General features: G+C 40.0%; 1 protein-coding gene across 2 annotated transcripts in view; it reads left to right on the plus strand.

Moving 5' to 3' along the window:
- The window catches only part of TARS1 (threonyl-tRNA synthetase 1), a 67,070-nt gene that overhangs the window by 11,975 nt on the left and 36,309 nt on the right, over nt 1-18,786 (plus strand). Inside the window, exon 1 of one of the 2 annotated variants that reach the window (XM_060688554.2) lies at nt 17,718-18,047. The exons of the other annotated variant lie outside the window; for it this stretch is intronic. Coding sequence (XP_060544537.1) covers nt 18,027-18,047 — 21 coding nt within the window. The 5' untranslated portion in view covers nt 17,718-18,026. Of the gene's footprint in view, nt 1-17,717; nt 18,048-18,786 lie in introns of those variants that run through there. 2 annotated transcript variants of the gene reach the window in all.

The raw sequence follows: 18,786 nt of genomic DNA on the forward strand, positions 1-18,786 counted from the left end.
TCAGCGTCTTAGCCACTGAGCCACTGCTTCCCTAAGCAACTATTATTCCCTCTTTTTTACAGAAGAGACACCTATGTGTATTTCCCTTCTATTCATGAACACAAACGTGTGAGCAAGTGCGCCTGTATATGTTCCAAAGCAAAACGGCTACAAGAAAAATAGGAACGGGGATTTTATTTTGAAAGAAATACAAGTTCTTCTGGAAATGAAATGTGAAAATACGAAAGATCGAAGTACAATTAGCCCTTGATTTAGGAACACAGATTGGGACCAGAATTTCCAAAGCCAGTTGATAAGTGAGTCGCAACCCAGTTTACATCCATTTTGCCATTGCTGTTCAGCAAATGACTGCAGTTGTTAAGTGAATCACGTGGTTGTTAAGCAAATCCAGCTTCCCCCATTGACTTTGCTTGTCAGACGTTGGCTGGGAAGGTCACAAATGGTAATCACGTGTCCTTGGCATGCTGCTGTCCAAAATACATGTTGTGGTCACTTTGAATGGTCACTAAATAATGGTCAAGGACTGTCTGTCTGTCTGTCTGTATATACGTGTGTTTGTGTGCATGTATGTGTAGTTTACACTAAGAAGCAATATACTACATATGGTGTAAAAATTTTAGCACAGTAACGAGGAATGTTTGAATGAGACGCCTCCTTTATAGCAAAACATGTTTTAACATTTCTCCCCAAACATCAGTTATGCAACCTGTTACTATAACTCCATAAACATCTGTGACATTTCATTAGATAATTATTTTTGTTCTGTTCTGAGCTGCAATGGGATAACTTGCCAGGCCAGCTCACTGCAGGACAACTCAAACATTCAATTTACCGTATTTTTGGAGTATAAGACGCACCTTTCCCCCCCCTAAAAGGGGGTGAAAATTTAGGTGCGTCTTATACACCAAATGTAGCCCCGCCCACCCACTGGCCCCCACCCTTTGGCCTCTGCCTCCCAGCAGTTACCTCCTTGCAAGCAAACAGCAAGAAAAAACAACTCCTTTCAGCTTCAGCACAGTCTAATTAGCACTAGTTGATTGGATCGGCCTCCTAACTCTCAGCTGTTTTGCGCAGGGCTCTGCTGCTTGCTACAAGGAAGAAAATTGCTGGAGCAGATTTTTTTTCCCTTGTGCTAATCAAGCTATGCTGAAAACGAAAATGAAAGTAAAGCAGGCTGTTTGCTGCAACGAGGCAAAATTGCTCAGAGGCAGAGGGAGATTTCTTTTTCTTCTTTTCCTCACCAAAAAAGGTAGGTGCGTCTTATAGTCCGGTGCGTCTTATACTCAAAAAAATACGGCAAGTATTTCAAATAATTTAAAAAATATTTTAATTTTTGTCATTCCCATTTCATTTTGTTCCTCCTTTTGCATCCTTCCTTTGACGATTTCATTCCACCATTTCTTCGATATTAGTGTAACTCTTGTCCCATGGCGAGTTGCCGCAAGCAAATTGGCCGCAGTGAGTTGGCTGCGATAGGTTGGCACTGGCAAGTCGGCCGTGGCGAGTGGGGAGTGGGCCGCCCCGTTCTGAGCAGCTTCCACATACTCTTTGTTATTCTGTTATTCACACCGCTGATCCGTGATTGATTCTCTGTTATAGCCTGCCTTAGTAAAAAAAACATTCACAACAATTGAATTTAGTCTTGTCTCTCTTAAATCAAGAAAACAGGCCCCAGAGACAATCAGATTTATAAACGTATATTGAAAACCAAACAGGAGATTACTTTCTCTGTGATGAATAGTTTGTGATGAGAAGAGAAATATGTTCCTGCTCACTTGATTAATTACAATGCTTTTGCCTTTTATTCTCCCCCCCGCTTAATCTGACTCTATTAATACTGAACTGGTAAGCCTTTCTAAAAATCTTTAGAAGTCAACTCTAAAGAATTAACTCACATTACAATTAGACGGGTTGGCAAAACCCAAGTTTTTTCTCAGTGTCAAAACAGGTATCATTGTTGTGACCTAGGCTTACTGAATCATTACAAGACACAATCAGTTCCAAATAAACCTGTTTTATTGTAACAGCTGAGAATTACGCTCATTCCCAGCTGAGTCCCAATTAGTTGCAAAACAAGTCCTTCGGAAGAAGACCTTCGGAATAATCACCAACCTTTATCTTCTTTGACACCCTGCCAAAGGCCTTACTTGGCAAAGCCCGACTAAGTTCAGAAACAAACGAGACGCTGACTGGAAACAGAGTTAGCAACATTGCTTTCCTGCAAAAGACCCCAAGTGCTTTTGTTTCTCTTTTAAGCCTTATGGGAGGAGCCAATCATCTTCTGGCCTTACTCCTGAGTTGTCCCTTTTGCTTTAGCTGCTCTTGCCTTCTGGCAGCTCTGCGTGCGTGGAGCCGAGGAACAGGCTCCTCCTGTTCCTCTGTTCCTCTGCCTCTCTGCTGTCCGACTCTGGGTGCTCCGGAGTCCATGCATCACTCCCAGATGGCCCTGGCTCCATCTCTGCTTCCAATGGAGAGCCCTCGTCCGGACCTTCCCCAGATTCCAGGACTAGTCCATGTTCCTCCCCAGCCTCTTCACTGTCCGACTCCGCTGCCAGCTCTGCAGGCTGCTGGCGGACCACAACAATCACATTAATACTTCTGAAATCATATCAGGGTTATTTGGAAATTAGGTAACACCCAGATCAATCAGTCAATCAATCCGTCAATCAACAACAAAACATAATACTATGGCAAAGACCATGAATTCTAGAATTCATGGTTGGTTTCATATGAAAGGTTTCATGCCTTTAATATGAAACCAACTTTGAGCCAGTCACTCTCTCTCAGCCCTAGAAAGCAAACAATGGCAAACCACTTCTGAAATTCTGCCAAGATAACTGCAGGGATTTATCTAGGAAATTACCAGATTATTGGGAGAAATATCCTGACTCTGTAAACTGCTTAGAAAGGGTTGTAGAACACTGTGAAGCAATATATAAGTCTAAGCATTATTGCTATTATCTTCTTAGACTTTACTCTTACGTATAGGTGTGTTACATCATATAATGTATATATAAAAAGAGTGGAGGCTTGTGCCACAATGTCACATCACAATTCCTATTCCACCACTTTTGCAAATGCCTCTGACTACACTGGAAATGCAAATGAAAATATTTTAGTTCAATACAAATGCTCATCCTAAAGGCAGACAGTAAGAAATGTAAGGAACGCTGAGATAAAAGGGATGTGATTTTTTTTTTTAAAAAAAACTGCTTTAACAGCCTTTAATAGAAAGCCTTCTGGGGATCACATTATCTAATGATTGAATTCCCAGCCATCTAGTCTCTGTAGAAAATTCTGGGATTTCTCTGGGTCAGGTCCCACCGAAGCTTGGCTAAGCACCACAGGATTTTAGGATTTAAGTGGCTATGAAATGAATGGTTACAGCCAGTGGTGGGATTCAAGTAATTTAACAACCGGTTCTCTGCCCTAATTATTTTTTCAAACAACCATTTTGCCAAACTGCTCAGAAAGTTAACAACTGGTTCTCCCGAAGTGGTGCGAACTGGCTGAATCCCACCACTGGTTACAACCATTAAATGAGTTGGGCAATCAATGTTAGGCCTGGGACAGATTAAAAGAGCAGAATAGCAGAAGAAATTTATAGGACAACACTGTCTGGAATCTGAAGAATTTCATCTCTTATACATTGTATGTCATGGTGACTACAACCTAACACGAATAACATGTATTGCTATCATCTAACATGAGAATTTGATCATGCATGTCATGATACTGCAATTCCCACTATACAGTAAGGATAAAGGTAAAGGTTCCCTCGCACATGTGTGCTAGTCGTTTCCGGTTCTAGGGGGCGGTGCTCATCCCCGTTTCTAAGCCGAGGAGCCAGCGCTGTCCGAAGACGTCTCCGTGGTCATGTGGCCAGCATGACTAAATGGCAAAGGCGCATGGAGCGCTGTTACCTTTCCACCAAAGTGGTCCCTATTTTTCTATTTGCGTTTTTTACGTGCTTTTGAACTGCTAGGTTGGCAGAAGTTGGGACAAGTAACAGGAGCTCACTCCGTTACGCAGCACTAGAGATTCAAACCGCTGAACTGCCGACCTTCTGATTGACAAGCTCAGCGTCTTAGCCACTGAGCCACCGTGTCCCTATAAATATATATAAGTATACGTATACACATACACATACACATATACACATATACATACATATACACATACATATATACCAGGGGTGGGTTCTACTTACCTTTACTACCGGTTCGCAACGGGATCGCACATGGATGCTCAAATGCACAGATCGCCGATGACAACATCTGGGACGGTGGGTGGGGCCTCCCGCTGGTTTTACTACCGGTTCTTGTGAACCAGTCCAAACCAGGGGCAACCCACCACTGATACATACATACATACATACATACATACATACATACATACATACATACATACACAAGCTCTTGTATGGAATGTCCTGACTGAATGGGTTAAGAAGAAAAAGAAAGCTGTGGATGGATGCATTTGATTTTCTATCTTTTGCCTTTAATTTCTTTGGCTGATTGTTTCTATCTCTTTGATGCATTTTACAGAATTAATCCAAAAGTTAGTTAATATATAGTTTATATCTGTATCTACCATGTTTCCTCAAAAATAAGACCCTGTCTTATATTTTTTTGAACCCCGAAATAAGCACCTGCCTTATTTTCGGGGAGGTCTTATTATTTTGGTGCACGTGGAGGAAACCAGAGGAAATGGCAGGGACCGGTTGCACATGTGCTTAAATATTTTTGGGGGGGCTTATTTTCAAGGAGGGCTTATTTTAGCGCATGCGCTCAAAAGCCCGATTGGGCTTATTATCAGGGGATGTCTTATTTTCAGGGAAACAGGGTCTGTCTATCTATCTATCTATCTATCTATCTATCTATCTATCTATCTATCTATCTATCTATCTATCTATCTATCTTTCCAACATTTAATCTCTCCAACAACCTCATCAAAGATGGTGGACCTGAATGTGAAGACTATAATGAGTTAAAACAAATAAGAAGTTTGAAATTTTTAGCTTGCAGATACCTAATGCAATATAGCAACAGGACCACATGAGATCTGTTTCCTATTCATCCTGGCAATAGAACTGGGATCCTTTATTAATCTAAGAGTTCATCCACTCCAAAGCTATAAACATGTCATCTTGTAAACATGGTAATATGTATACAATGTCCCAGATAGTGTAAATCAATGAGACTATACGACTTTCATCTGAACTTTTCTAGTGACATCACTTTGGATCACAAAATGTGACCACAAACACCTACTTGTCCATAGAATAATCCTAAGGATGGTCTTACAGGAACACATTTCCTAGCAATTATATGTTGGGTTATGGCCTTAGTAAGAAAAGAGGAAGTTATAGCATCTTCCTCTAATTTGGTGCAACTATCACGTGCAATATGTGAATTAAAAAAAAATACTTTACATCCTGGAACTAGCAGAGGTGGTGAAATTGACTGCTTAGAGATAGTAATTTGACTAAATTTCTTGTGATTTGGAGACTGGTTATATTTCTTGAAAGACAAGAAGAAATCTTATATACTACTACCTTCTCTTATTGGTATCATTATTGTGTATTTGTTGTTTTGTATGTACATTTGAGAGCTTAAGCACCAGAGACAAATTCCTTGTGTGTCTAATCACACTTGGCCAAATAAAGGATTCTGTTCTATTCCTATTTCTTTCCATTCTTTTGACTTTGTGATTTGAGGATTGGATTGGATTAGAGAAATATTGTAGCTTTTTTAAATATAACGTTATTCACATTTGAGAATTTATTTACCTGTTAGATTAAAATTAAGAGAAGGGCATGTTATGAATATGGGAATTTTAGAAAGTTAATTATTAGTATTTTAAAATATTGGCATTATTTGCTTAAATTTAGAGAGAGGTTGTTGAACTGTCATTATCTCTGGACTAAAAGAAAGTTGGAGCTCAACTTTGTTATAAATTTGTTTGTTGATTATTATTTTTTGGGTCCCTTTAAGTGTGTTTTATATTTCCTTCTCCTTTTTCCCTTTCATGTTAGTTTGTATTTTAATGTTTGACTTTGTGATATAAAAAAGATATTCTATTAAAAATGTTTACATAAATGAAAATGAGAATGGAACAAAGGTGGATCAAATTGCTGCTGATTCAAGAAGGGACATGTAAACAGATGGCTTGTTCCTTGTCTTTTAGTCATTTTGTAGATCTTGTGATGTGAATTTTAGGTGAAACCCAGTAAAACAAAATTTGAAATTGTATGTCTTGCTTCACGGTAATATTCTCAGTGTGAGCAACCACGTAAGAAATACTTAAAGTGGTTCTACTATTGAGATGCATTCTGTGCCCCCCTTGAACAAACAAACAAGATTGAACTTTTGCTTTATCCAGAGTTTGGAGACAACAATCTAACAGCTATGAGCTGAGAAAACATTCTGGGCACTGGCACGCAGAGTCAGACATCCCGCTTCGCTGCAGAATTCCCATGTCCAAAAACATGTAAACATTTATCATGCAAATGTCCTTAGGCAGCCTCAACAGATGTGCCATTCTGTAGATGCTTTTCTTTAATTTGGTTTCCTAATTCTTGCTGAAATTTAGGTCAGAGTGAAAACAAACTTCATCTACAAACCCAGTTGTGGTATTTGCAGCAGAATTCCTGAAGTCCTATAGATGGATGGAAAATAAAGTGGAACTATAAATGCAGAAAGCATCGCTTAGGGATGCCTTGCAAATTTTTATACCACATTAAAGACAAACAGATGTTTTCCAATAAAGAAATATTTTCTTCTTTTATTTTTATTGCTCCTTTGTTAATTTAAAATGCTGGGTTTTTTTCAGGGGTGAGGTTGGAGAGAAGTTTTTACTCAGAAAAATAGATTACAACAAAAATGCACAGACAAGGCACTACTTTAAAATGGAAGGGGATAAAGGAGAATAATATATATGATCAGTCATCTTATAAAAACACTGTGGCAGTTCTTACGCAGTAGGGAAATTTATGACTTATAACTGGAACAACTCATGTTGACAGAAGCTCAACTAGTTCTACAGAATTCTTACTCTGCTCTATTTCAAGAGTGATTAAAATGGCTAGGTGGTCATCTTATCCTCTTTGATCTTCAGAATAATCCTGTGAAGTTGGTGACCATGACAGAGGATTAATTCAAAGTCTTCTGGCGTGGCTGTCATTGCCAATTTAAATTTTGGAACCCGAGAACAACTGAAGTTTTCATCAGTTGTGAAAGATATATTTGGAAGGATCTCAGAGGGTATTTCATCGGTGGATTGCAATCTGTGCAGCGGGCAGGTGAGGTGTTGGGTTGTGCAAGTTTTGAGGGGGGCATCAAAATTAGCCTGTTGTGAGCATTGGCATATTTGTAGATTTCCATTTATGAAAATTTATGAAAACCTATGAAAATGGCAGCATTGAGTCCTTCCCTGGAATGCTGCTATTTCATTTCCCACAATGCCACTATACAGTCTTGTATTAAGGGCACAAATTAGGTAATGACAGCCCACCAAAGACAGGTATCAACACAAAGTCTTATTTATTTATTTTTTTTAATTTGATTTATATGCCACCCTTCTCCGGAGACTCAGGGCGGCTTAGAATGCGCTAAGCAATAGCCTTCATCCTTTTGTATATTTATACAAAGTCAGCTTATTGCCCCCACAACTGGGTCCTCAATTTACCTACCTTAGAAAGGATGGAAGGCTGAGTCAACCTTGAGCCTGGCGAGATTTGAACCTGCAGTAATTGCAGGCAGCTGGTCTTAATAACAGGGTGCTTTAGACCACTGTACTACCAAGGCTCACTTATCAGAGTTCTGGGTCCCATCAACCTATCTGAGATTGCAATTCAGTATCTCTGGTCCTGGTTAGGATGGGAGCTGAAAGGCTTGGAAGAGGGAAGGATGTTGAGAAGTGACCTGCCTGAAGCTGGTTCAGCCAAAATGAAGGAAGATAAGAAGACATGCTGCCATCAGTGTGGGAGGCAGAAGACAGAATTCCTCAACCATTCTTAGAAGCTTGGAATGGGGGTCAGCTAAAGAAGAACAAGGGATGTACAGAAGGAGTCAAACTACATGTGGCACAAATGTGTACAATGAATCCTCAGAGGGCTTTTTTTATTTAAATAAATAAGCAAAAAAACAACAACAAACAAAGATCTGGTCAGCAGCCTGTGGAATTTATACATCTATTTTTTCACTGTGATTTTTCCTTCCAGCTATTTTTATCTTTGGGGGTTCCAGATGCTGAATCTTGCTTGTGAGCGCTCTTCTGGCATCCTCTTAAGAAGGAAAACAATTCACAGACTATTGTGAGCATCAGAACAGTTCGTGAGAGAAAGAATTGAATCTGTCCCTAAACACACACATCCTTAAAACTGCATTCCTCTAAGGCTGCTTTTCATTTAGAACATAAATCCATGGCACGCATTGGTGTGTAGTGTTAATATATAGCTTGGTCTTAATCATCTCTCCTCTCCTCCTCTAATCTAATGCAGCAGGCAAAGATACTGCCATTCCTTCTCCTTTCTTGCAAACAGTTGTTCTTTCTTTTCTTCTATAATAGCATTTATGTAGAGGGCAGTCATAACAAAATGACACGGCCTGCGAATTTGTGTGTTTGGGATCTCAGTTGAGGCTTATGTTCTAGGATGGTAAAAGAATTCGAAGCTAGAAATGAGGCATGGCACATGCAGAAATTTGAACCTATCCCAGGTAAAGGTAAAAGTTTCCCCTGTACAATCATGTCTGGCTCTAAGGGGCAGTACTCGTCTCTGTTTCTTAGCTGAGGGAGCCAGCATTGTCCAAAGACACTTTTGTGATCATTTGGCTAGCATGACTAAAAGCTAAAGGGGCAGAGTACACTGTTACCTTCCCATTGAAATGGTACCTATTTATCTACTCGCATCTGCATGCTTTGGAACTGCCAGGTGGGCCAGGAGTTGGGGCAAGTAACGGGAGTTCACCCTGTCGTGCAGCACTCAGGTCTCGAACCTAGGCTGTCAGCTTTCCAGCTGATAAACTCAACATCTTTAACTGCTGAGCCATCCCACTCCCAATCTTTCCCAAAAGATTAGGGAAAAGAGGAGACAACATCTCTTTGTTGACCTTAGATCAGTCACTTTTCCTGTCTTCTGGGGTTACTCTCGTAGGGAAAAGTCATGCTGGCTGGGGAATTTTGAGAGCTGAAGTCCACAAGTCCACAGGGCAGATACCCTAGCAATAGCACTTAGACTTATATACCGCTTTACAGTGTAACAGTAACAGAGTTGGAAGGGACCTTGGAGGTCATCTAGTCCAACCCACTGCTCACGCAGGAGACCTGTACTAGGGATTCGTACCGCTGAACTGCCGACCTTTCTGATCAACAAGCTCTGTGTCTTAAGTCACTGAGCCATCTAGTCAGTGCTTTATAGCCTTCTCTAAGCAGTTTACAGAGTCAGCATATTGCCCCCCAACAATTTGGGTCCTCATTTTACCCACCTTGGAAGGATGGAAAGCTGAGTCAGCCTTGAGCCTGGTGAGATTTGAACTGCCAAATTGCAGGCAACCGGCAGAAGTAGCCTGCAGTACTGCATTCTAACCGCTGCACCACGTAGCTCAATAGCAACAGCACTTAAGACTTATATAGTGCTTCGTGCTTTTCAGCCCCCTCTATGCAGTGTAGAGAGTCAACCTATTGCCCCCAATAATCTGAGTCCTCATTTTACCTTGGAAGGATGGAAGGCTGAGTCAACCTTGAGCTGGTCAGAATTGAACTGCCGGCAGCCAGCAGTCAGCAGAATTAGCCTGCAATACTGCATTTTAACCACTGCGCCACCAGGCCTCTTAACTGCGCCACCACAGTTCTTAAGATCCAATATACCACATTATATCACAGGCTCTTAGTTTCATTCTTTTTTTTTCTTTTTCACTGCAGTTAAGAAAGCTGTGCTTAATCTGAGAATAAAACTCCGACAGTGATTCCTAATCCTACAGAACACATACACTCCATTTTTCAGACTACTCTGTGGGTTTTCTAAAACCTCTCTCCCCCCCCAATTTAATTTTTTCAAACCAAGAAATTATATATTTCAGATTAAATTGTTGAAATATTACATATATGGAAGTAACTAATTTCCTTATGCCAAAAGTCTTGCAATTGAACCAACTAATTGTTGGGTTTGAAAAGCCAATCTGCCATCAGGTCTTATTTCTGAATCTCCTGATGATGTCCACATTCTGGAAAGGCCAATTGGAAACATTAATTTGCTTTTATGTGCTTAAATGGGCTCCAGTTGCTAGAAGAGTCCCCCCCACTCCTAGGATCTATAAATTGAATTTAACAATGGAAATAGTTGCCATTCCTTGGGGGATGGAGTGTCTTCAAAATTGTACAGGCCATACTAATTTTGTGATCTTTTATTCCATTTTCCACATCTCATTACTCTCGTTTCAAGCTCTCGGCCTTTTTCTGGCACAGTAAATTCTACTTTTCACACCGTAATTACTTTGGATTGTATTTTCATGGCTGGCTTCTTTTCAGCTGGTTTTAAGAAGAATCTGAACTCCATAACATTCTAATTCCAGTCGATCTTTCCAACCACAATTTTTAAGTAAATTTAACATGAGACCAAACAAACCAGATCCCCAAGTAGGAGAAACAGATACAGTCTCGTACTTGTGCCAGTCTGTACCCAAGGATTTGACCCAGGACATTTCACCTATACAAAACGCTGCCCCTTCTTGTGCTTGCGAGCTGTGGTTTCTCCTGGACAAACTGGGCTATTTTTTTATTCCCCTGGTGCCACTCACTGGGTGGATTGTGTAAATATCACTGCTGTGCCTCGAAACTGGCACAAATGCATACTTGTGTATGTCTCAGAAATTAATAAACAGAAATCATTTTTGTCAAATAAATAGCATCCATGCACTCAACATAATCGGGTTTTTTTGCTCATTGAGGTGATCTTTTATAATCGAAAATATAACAGTCTAAAGCCCATACTTTCTAAGGCACACACATTAATACAAGATAATTGTTATTTTTATTTATTTATTTCATCAAGCAATGTATTAGATAACAGATATAAGTATAAACATGATTATGAATACAGGAAATGGAGACAAATAAATGGGGACAGTAGGACAGGGACGGTAGGCACATTGGTGCGCTTATGCACGCCCCTTACAGACCTCTTAGGAATGGGGTGAGGTCAACAGTAGACGGTCTAAGGTTAAAGTTTTGGGGGTTTGGGGAAGAAACTATGAGAGTCAGGTAGTGCATTCCAGGCATTGACCATTCTGTTACTGAAGTCGTATTTTCTGCAATCAAGTTTGGAGCGTTTTACCATGAGTTTGTATCTATTGTGTGCTCATTTATTGTTGTGGTTGAATCTGAAGTATTCATTGACAGGTAGGACATTGTAGCAGATAATTTTATGTACTACACTTAGAGTGGACCAAAGACAGCAAAATTCTAAATTGTCTAAGCCCAAAATTTCAAGTCTAGTGGCATAAGGGATTCTGTTGCGAGCAGAGGAGTGGAGGACTCTTCTCGTGAAATATCTCTGGACTCGTTCGATTGCATTAATGTCCAATATTCAGTGTGGGTTCCAGACAGATGAGCTGTATTCGAGAATTGGTCTAGCAAAAGTTTTGTATGCCCTAGTTTGCAGTTCAATATTACCAGAGAAGAAGCTACACAAGATTAGATTATCAGTTGCAATCCACTCTACGTGGGGCTATTCTTGAAAAGTATCTGGAAGCTTCAGCAGGTATCAAAAATTAAGCTGTCTGAGCAATCTTGAGTGCTCCAAGGATGGCGCATGCTGTGTGAGCTGCATTGGGTGCTAGTTTGCTTGGGTTGAATTCAAGGTGTTGGTTATGACCTTTAAAACCCTGCATAGCATGAAACTCTATGGAACTGTCTTCTTCTGTCACACCCAGTCAGGCAGGGAAGGTTTGTTACGGACTCCATCAGTTAAAGAATATTGACTGGTAAGAGTCCAGAACAGAACCTTCTTACTCTCCTGGACTCCTGGAAATGTCTGAAGATCTGGCTCTCCCAACTTGTTTGGCAGCTTGGAATATTGCATCCAGTTTTGGTCGCTACAATATAAAAAAGATGTTGAGACTCTAGAAAGAGTACCGAGAAGAGCAACATAGATGATTATGGGGCTGGAGGCTAAAACATACGAAGAACAGTTGCAGGAATTGTCTAGTTTAATGAAAAGAAGGGCTGGGGATGACGTGGTAGCAGCGTTCCAATATTTAAGGGGCTGCCACAAAGAAGGGGAGGGGGAGTTCAACTTATTTTCTAAAGCACCTGAAGGCAGGAAAAGAAGCAATGGATTGGAAACCAATCAAGGACAGATCCAACCTAGAACTAAGGAGAAATTTCTTGACAGTTAGAAAAATTAATCAATGATTTAATTAATCACTGACTTGCCTTCAGAAGTTGTAAGTGCTCCAATACTGGAAGTTTTTAAGAATAGCAATAGCAATAGCACTTAGACTTACATATATCACTTCATAGTGCTTTTACAGCCCTCTCTAAGCGGTTTACAGAGTCAGCCTATTGCCCCCAACAATCTGGGTCCTCATTTTATCCACCTCGGAAGGATGGAAGGCTGAGTCAACCTTGAGCCGGTGAGATTTGAACTGCCAAACTGCAACTAGCAGTTAACTGAAGTAGCCTGCAGTGCTGCACTCTTAACCACTGCACCACCTCGGCTCTAAGAAGAGATTGGACAACCATTTGTCTGAAATGGTATAAGGTTTCCTGTTCAAACAAGGGATTGGATTGGAAAAACTCCAAAGTCCCTTCCAATTCTGTTATTCTGTTATTTGCAGAGGAGTATGCAAACTTGGGTTTAGTTAGCGCCTTGAAAGCCGTACTGGAATATAATTATTCATTTGGAAGTCTGTAGAGATTCTCAGTCATCCAGGTCATGGTTGTCCCAAAGGTGTTTTTTCAGGAGGCAACTGGACGTTCTTGGTTTCTTTTCTTTTGAAGAAGTTTCACTTCTCATCCAAGAAGCAGAGAAGCTTCTTGGATGAGAAGCGAAACGTCTTCAAAAGAGAAAAAAAATAAGAAAGTCCAGTTGCCTCCTGAAAAAGCACCTTTGGGACAATTATTCATTTGGTTTTTATATTTTAACTGTACACCCCTCAGAATCGTACACCCCTCAGGAGGATGGACGGTCTTCAAATTTGATATATAAATAAACTACCATATTTTTCAGAGTATAAGATGGACCTTTTCCCCTCCTAAAAGAGGCTGAAAATTTGGGTGTGTTTTATAATCTGAATGTAGCTTTTTCGAAGATTTTTTTCAGCCCTAACAAGGTGCTAATGAGGCGCTAGCGAGTGAAGCAATCTTCCCAGCTTTGCCTGCTCCCTCAACTCTCCACTGTGCTTTAATGAGGCGCTAGCAAGTGAAGCGATCTCCATGCTTTGCTCCGACTCTCAGCTGTTCTTTAAAAGCTTTTTTTCAGCCCTAACTAGGCGCTACCCGAGTGAAGCGATCCCCCTCCCTGTGCTTTGCCTGCTTTTCTCATTGCTGCTTCCTCTCAGCTGTGCCTTAGAAGCTGTTTTTTATCCCCAAGCAGGGGATAAAAAAACCAGCAAACTAATGTGCTGAAGCTGACCAGACGAAGGACCCTAGCCAGATGAATAGGCAGATTTTTTTTTTTACCTATTTTCCTCCACAAAAACTAAGCTGCGTCTTATACTCCGGTGCGTCTTATACTCTGAAAAGTACGGTAAATAGAATAATAGAAATAAATAGAATAAATAGAAAGTAAGTCACCTCCTGATGTTACTTTATCAGGTTTGTTATTGCAAGGACTCTGGTAAATTCAAGTACATTTTTACTGAATCATTGGTATTTAAATATGTGGAAAATAGTTCTGAATAAAAAAACCAAACTTTTTCACAAAAAGCATTTAAAAACCCCTATTATTGAAGGATACACTTATTCAAATCTGGTCACTATTTATTAGATATATTGTGAATGGAAAAAGAAAATGTTGTCTCTGTTACAACCATGGTCATTTAAAAAAAAAAAAAGGCATTCTTTCTGAAACATGTAAATTTGCTGCCATCTTCTGGCTAAATAATATTTTGCCTCTGTCAGATTTGTTTACAATATACTCCATTCCAAAATCCACCTAATTCATTTAATATTTCTTTAAAATAAGGAAGGAAGGAAGGAAGGAAGGAAGGAAGGAAGGAAGGAAGGAAGGAAGGAAGGAAGGAAGGAAATAGTCCTTTTCCAAACCAAATATGAATTACCATGCTGAGTCTGAGTAAAACAAAAAATTTTCTTGTGTAACACAGAGATATTATTGCCTATCTAGATGTCGGAAGAAAAAAATATTTTTGACTATGAGTGTGAAAACTCATATCTGGATGGAAAAGAGAGAATTTAATTTAGGAGAGGATTTAATTAATTGATTCTTGTGGTTTTTTTCATTATACGTAAGTTGCTTTCTCAAAAAAAAGAAAGAAAATTCTTGAAAAACTGTTGTGCTATGTTCTACTGTTGCTCATTAATATGTACAGAAATTCAGCAACAATATACTAAAGCAGCACTTCTCAAACTATATATAGTGAAAGATCAGAGTTTTTTTGCTGAATTTCTAATCTGTCATAGACAAATACTTTTCCAAATACAATAAAAATGAATTATTAGAAAAAATAAAAAAACCCAAAAAACAGAAAATACAAACTCAATTTTTTAATCATTAGATTCAAAAACATAAAATCACATTTCCATAAGTATAAACAGAACAGAGATAACATAGGAAAAAAGAAAATAGTTATGAAGATGTTCATTGAAATTGAGAGTACTATATAGATGATTAATTTACAGAATCACTTTTATGGTTATAATATTTTTGTTGTTCCACAATCATAACTAAACAGTTTTGAGTGAAACAGCAATTTTTAAAATTAAGTATCTATTTGCACATCAATAACACTGCCTATTCCGTATTTAAAGTATTTAAAGTGAAAAATGAACTTGGTTCTTGCTTTTTAATTTATCTAATCTAGTTTGGATTAATGACAATGCTATTTGCTTTTGGGTTACAGTTGATAAATGCATTGTGATATGGTCTACTTCACAACTCGTACTGGATGTGACTCACTACATGAGTTAGACAACAGCGTCTGATTTATTACAAGTCCCTCATCACATGCTTGGATATTGCAGCAATATCAAGTTGTTATAAAATTTCTGTGCAACCCGTTAGCAGCACAATATTGTCTTCATCTCATTTTTTAGCCCGTATGTGAAACAATCTGAAGTTGTCACTCTGTGTACAGGGTGAGATGGAGAGAACCAACCTAGAACTAAGGAGAAATTTCCTAATACTTTCCTTTTACTTTCAGGCCAACTTTTTGTGGTCCAATAAATAATGAGGGATAACAAATTGGACTTTTACAGCTTATTTGCCTGCCTGGTTGGGAAATTCTGGGAACTGAAATCCACAAATCCACAAAGTTGCAAAGATTAAAACACAGGTCTATAGAATCCTTTTAAAAAAATTATTGAGCATTTTACATTTTAAAACCAAACACATAATAGCAAAAGAAGTCGAGACAAAAACAAAAAACAAAAACACACACATCAGATGTTAAAATACAATACTAACAACAGATGTATACAATTTTACAACTTTCTGCATCGACTTTTGTCTTTACTCTTAGCTTTTATCCTCCCGCTCCTTCTCTTTATTTTTAAATATTCATAATTAACTGTTTTGTTAGCAGGATCATTATTTACATTTATATCCAGTATGTTAATATCAAATTTCACTTTATATTCTTATTTCTTAATTTGATTTCTGTTTTCCAACCATGTATAAAACCTATTCCACACTTTATAATAATCCGAGTCTTCTCTTTCTTTGATGTCCATTGTTAATTATTTTAAATGGATAAATTAAGGTCTATGGAATCCTAATCCTGTAATTATAAGTTTTGGTCTGCAAAAATCCCAGCGGCCACTAGATGGAGGCAAAGACATATAGAAAACAAATTTTCCGCTGCATTTTGTGGAGAAAGATCCAACAGCCCTCTTCCATCCACCCAAACTTTTATGGAAAACATTACAGGTAGTCCTCTACTTACACCAGTTCATTTAATGACTGTTCAAAGTCACAAAAGCACTGAAAAAAGTGAGTTATTACCATTTTTCACATTTACAAGTGTTGCAGCGTCCCCATGGTCATGTGATCAAAATTCAGATACTTGGCAACCGACTCATATTTATGACGATCACCTTTTGTGACTTTCTAGCAAGCAAAGTCAACGGAGAAGCCAGATTCCCTTAACAATCAGGTCACTAATTTAAAAGCTGCACTGATTCATTTAACAACTGTGGCAGGAAAGGTCGTAAAATAGGGCAAAGTTCACTTAGCAAATGTATCGCTTAGCAAGAAAAATTTTGGGCTTTATTGTGGCCGTAAGTCGAGAACTACCTGTACTCATCTTGTTTAAAAATCAGTGCAGTGGTTAAAACAAATAACCAGAATAAATCACAGTTGTGTTAAATATTATTGGGGCAATCCCTACCTAAGCCGACTCACTTAATTTGGAACTCTTTACTTCCAGATACTGTAAAGTTGATTTGCTTTGGCAGAGATTTATTAGGATACACAAATCAATACAGATAGTCCTCAATTTACAACAGTTCACTTTAGTGACCGTTCAAAGTTACAACGGCACTGAAAAAAGTGAGTTATGACCATTTTTCACACAACCATTGCAGCATCCCCCATGGTCACGTGATTTACATTTGGATGCTTGACAACTGACTCACATTTATGACGGTTGGCAGTGTCCCAGGGTCACGTGATCCCCTTTCCTAATATGACTTGATTGCTTATTTGTTCCCTATGACTATCATTAAGTGTTGTACCTTATGATTCTTGACGAATGTGTCTTTTCTTTTATGTACACCGAGAGCGTGTGCACCAAGACAAATTCCTTGTGTGTCCAATCACACTTGGCCAATAAAGAGTTCTGTTCTGTTCTGTTCTATTCTATTCTGCGACCTTCTGACAAGCAAAGTCAAAGGAGAAGCCGGATTCATTTAACAACTGGATTATTAAATTAAACAACTGCAGTGATTCACTTAACAAAGGTGACAAGGAAAGTCGTAAAGTGGGGCAAAACTCACTTCACAAATGTCTCACTTAGCCACATAAATTTGAGACTCAATTGTGGTCCTAAGTTGAGGACCACCTGTGTGTGTTCCAACCCAGGGATGAAATCCAATTTTTTTTTTACTACCTGTTCTGTAGGTGTGGTGTGGTTTGGTGGGCATGGCAGGGGAAGGATACTGCAAAATCTCCATTCCCACCCCACGGGAAGGATACTGCAAAATCTCCATTCCCACCCCACTCCAGGGGAAGGATACTGCAAAATCCCCGTTCCCTCCCCACTCCTGTGTGAGGAATATTGCAAAATCTCCATTCCCACCCTACTCGGGGGCCAGCCAGAGGTGGTATCTGCCGGTTCTCCGAACTGCTCGAAATTTCTGCTACCGGTTCTCCAGAACCTGCTGAATTTCACCCCTTCTCCAACCTCGTCCTTCAGTCGAAATGGCGTTTTTCGCTTTCTGCCATCCGCATGTTGGCTGTTCCTCAATCTTCAGCACGGAGAAGCGCCAACCCGGCGCCCGTCAGAGCAGCGAGAAGCGCAACCCAGAAAAGCGCCGCCTGCGCGCTCGCGGATTCTGGGAACGCCACTCCTACCCATCTGGAGGACGCCGCTTGCAAGGCGGGGGATCCACACAGGGGACTCTCCGGCCGCTCCCCGAACTGCTGCTGAGGCCGGCCCCATCCACCCGGCCCCGGCCGTGCACCGTCCCGAAACTCCGCCCACGCAGGGCCGTCCCGCCGAGGGGCGGAGAGCTGCGCGCAATCCGGCGCGCCTCGTTGCATCAGCCAAGCAGACGGCGCTTCCTTGCTGCTCCCCGGGCGCGCTTGACAGTGGACCTGCGGACAGGCTCATCTTATAGACGGAGGGATGGAAGCGGCCGAGCAGCAGGTAAGCAGAGCAGCCCCTAAGCGTCCTTTCCCGGGTCCGGCTTCTTTTTCCCGGCTCCTCTCGGGGCTGCCTGCCGTCGGCCTCGTTTGGGTTCCCAGAACGCGCCGGCTCTCCAAAAGGCGTCCACGCCGGTTGGGTAAAGCGGACCGGCGGCGCGACCTTTCCTAGGATCGCTTTACTCCTTCGCCTTCCCTTGTCTCCCCTTTGCTCCTGAGCTCTCAGTGTGCTGGATTACAACTCCCATAAGGCTGCTCAAGGATCAGGCAGGTGGGGCAGGTTGGAAGATGCCGGAGGGGAGAGACTGGCCTACACGTCTAAATGAGATCAGTTGAAATAAATGTCATTTTGTTTTTCTCCCTTTGAGTTTCATTCTTAACAGTACTTTCGTTTTCTCTTCCCGGGTGATGGGTGGTGAGCTTTTTAGAGATCTTATGTATATTATTATTATTATTATTATTATTATTATTATTATTATTATTATTATTATTATTATTATTATTATTATTATTATTATTATTACTGTGACAAGTGACAAGCAGCATTTCAAATGATTGAAATCGAGGGAAAGGACTTCTATTTTTTAATTTAATTCTGATTTTTTTTCCCCTATGAATTTATTCCTACTTTCATTTTCTCTTCCAGGATGGGTGGTGAGCTTTTTTGGGAAATCATGTGGTCAACTATTGTGTATACATTTCCATGGTGATCAGATTGTATCTCAATGCAACATATAGTTTAT

This window comes from Pantherophis guttatus, chromosome 2 (genome assembly GCF_059756535.1).
Source record: "Pantherophis guttatus breed Tessera chromosome 2, ASM5975653v1, whole genome shotgun sequence".
Taxonomy (NCBI): Eukaryota; Metazoa; Chordata; class Lepidosauria; order Squamata; family Colubridae; genus Pantherophis; species Pantherophis guttatus.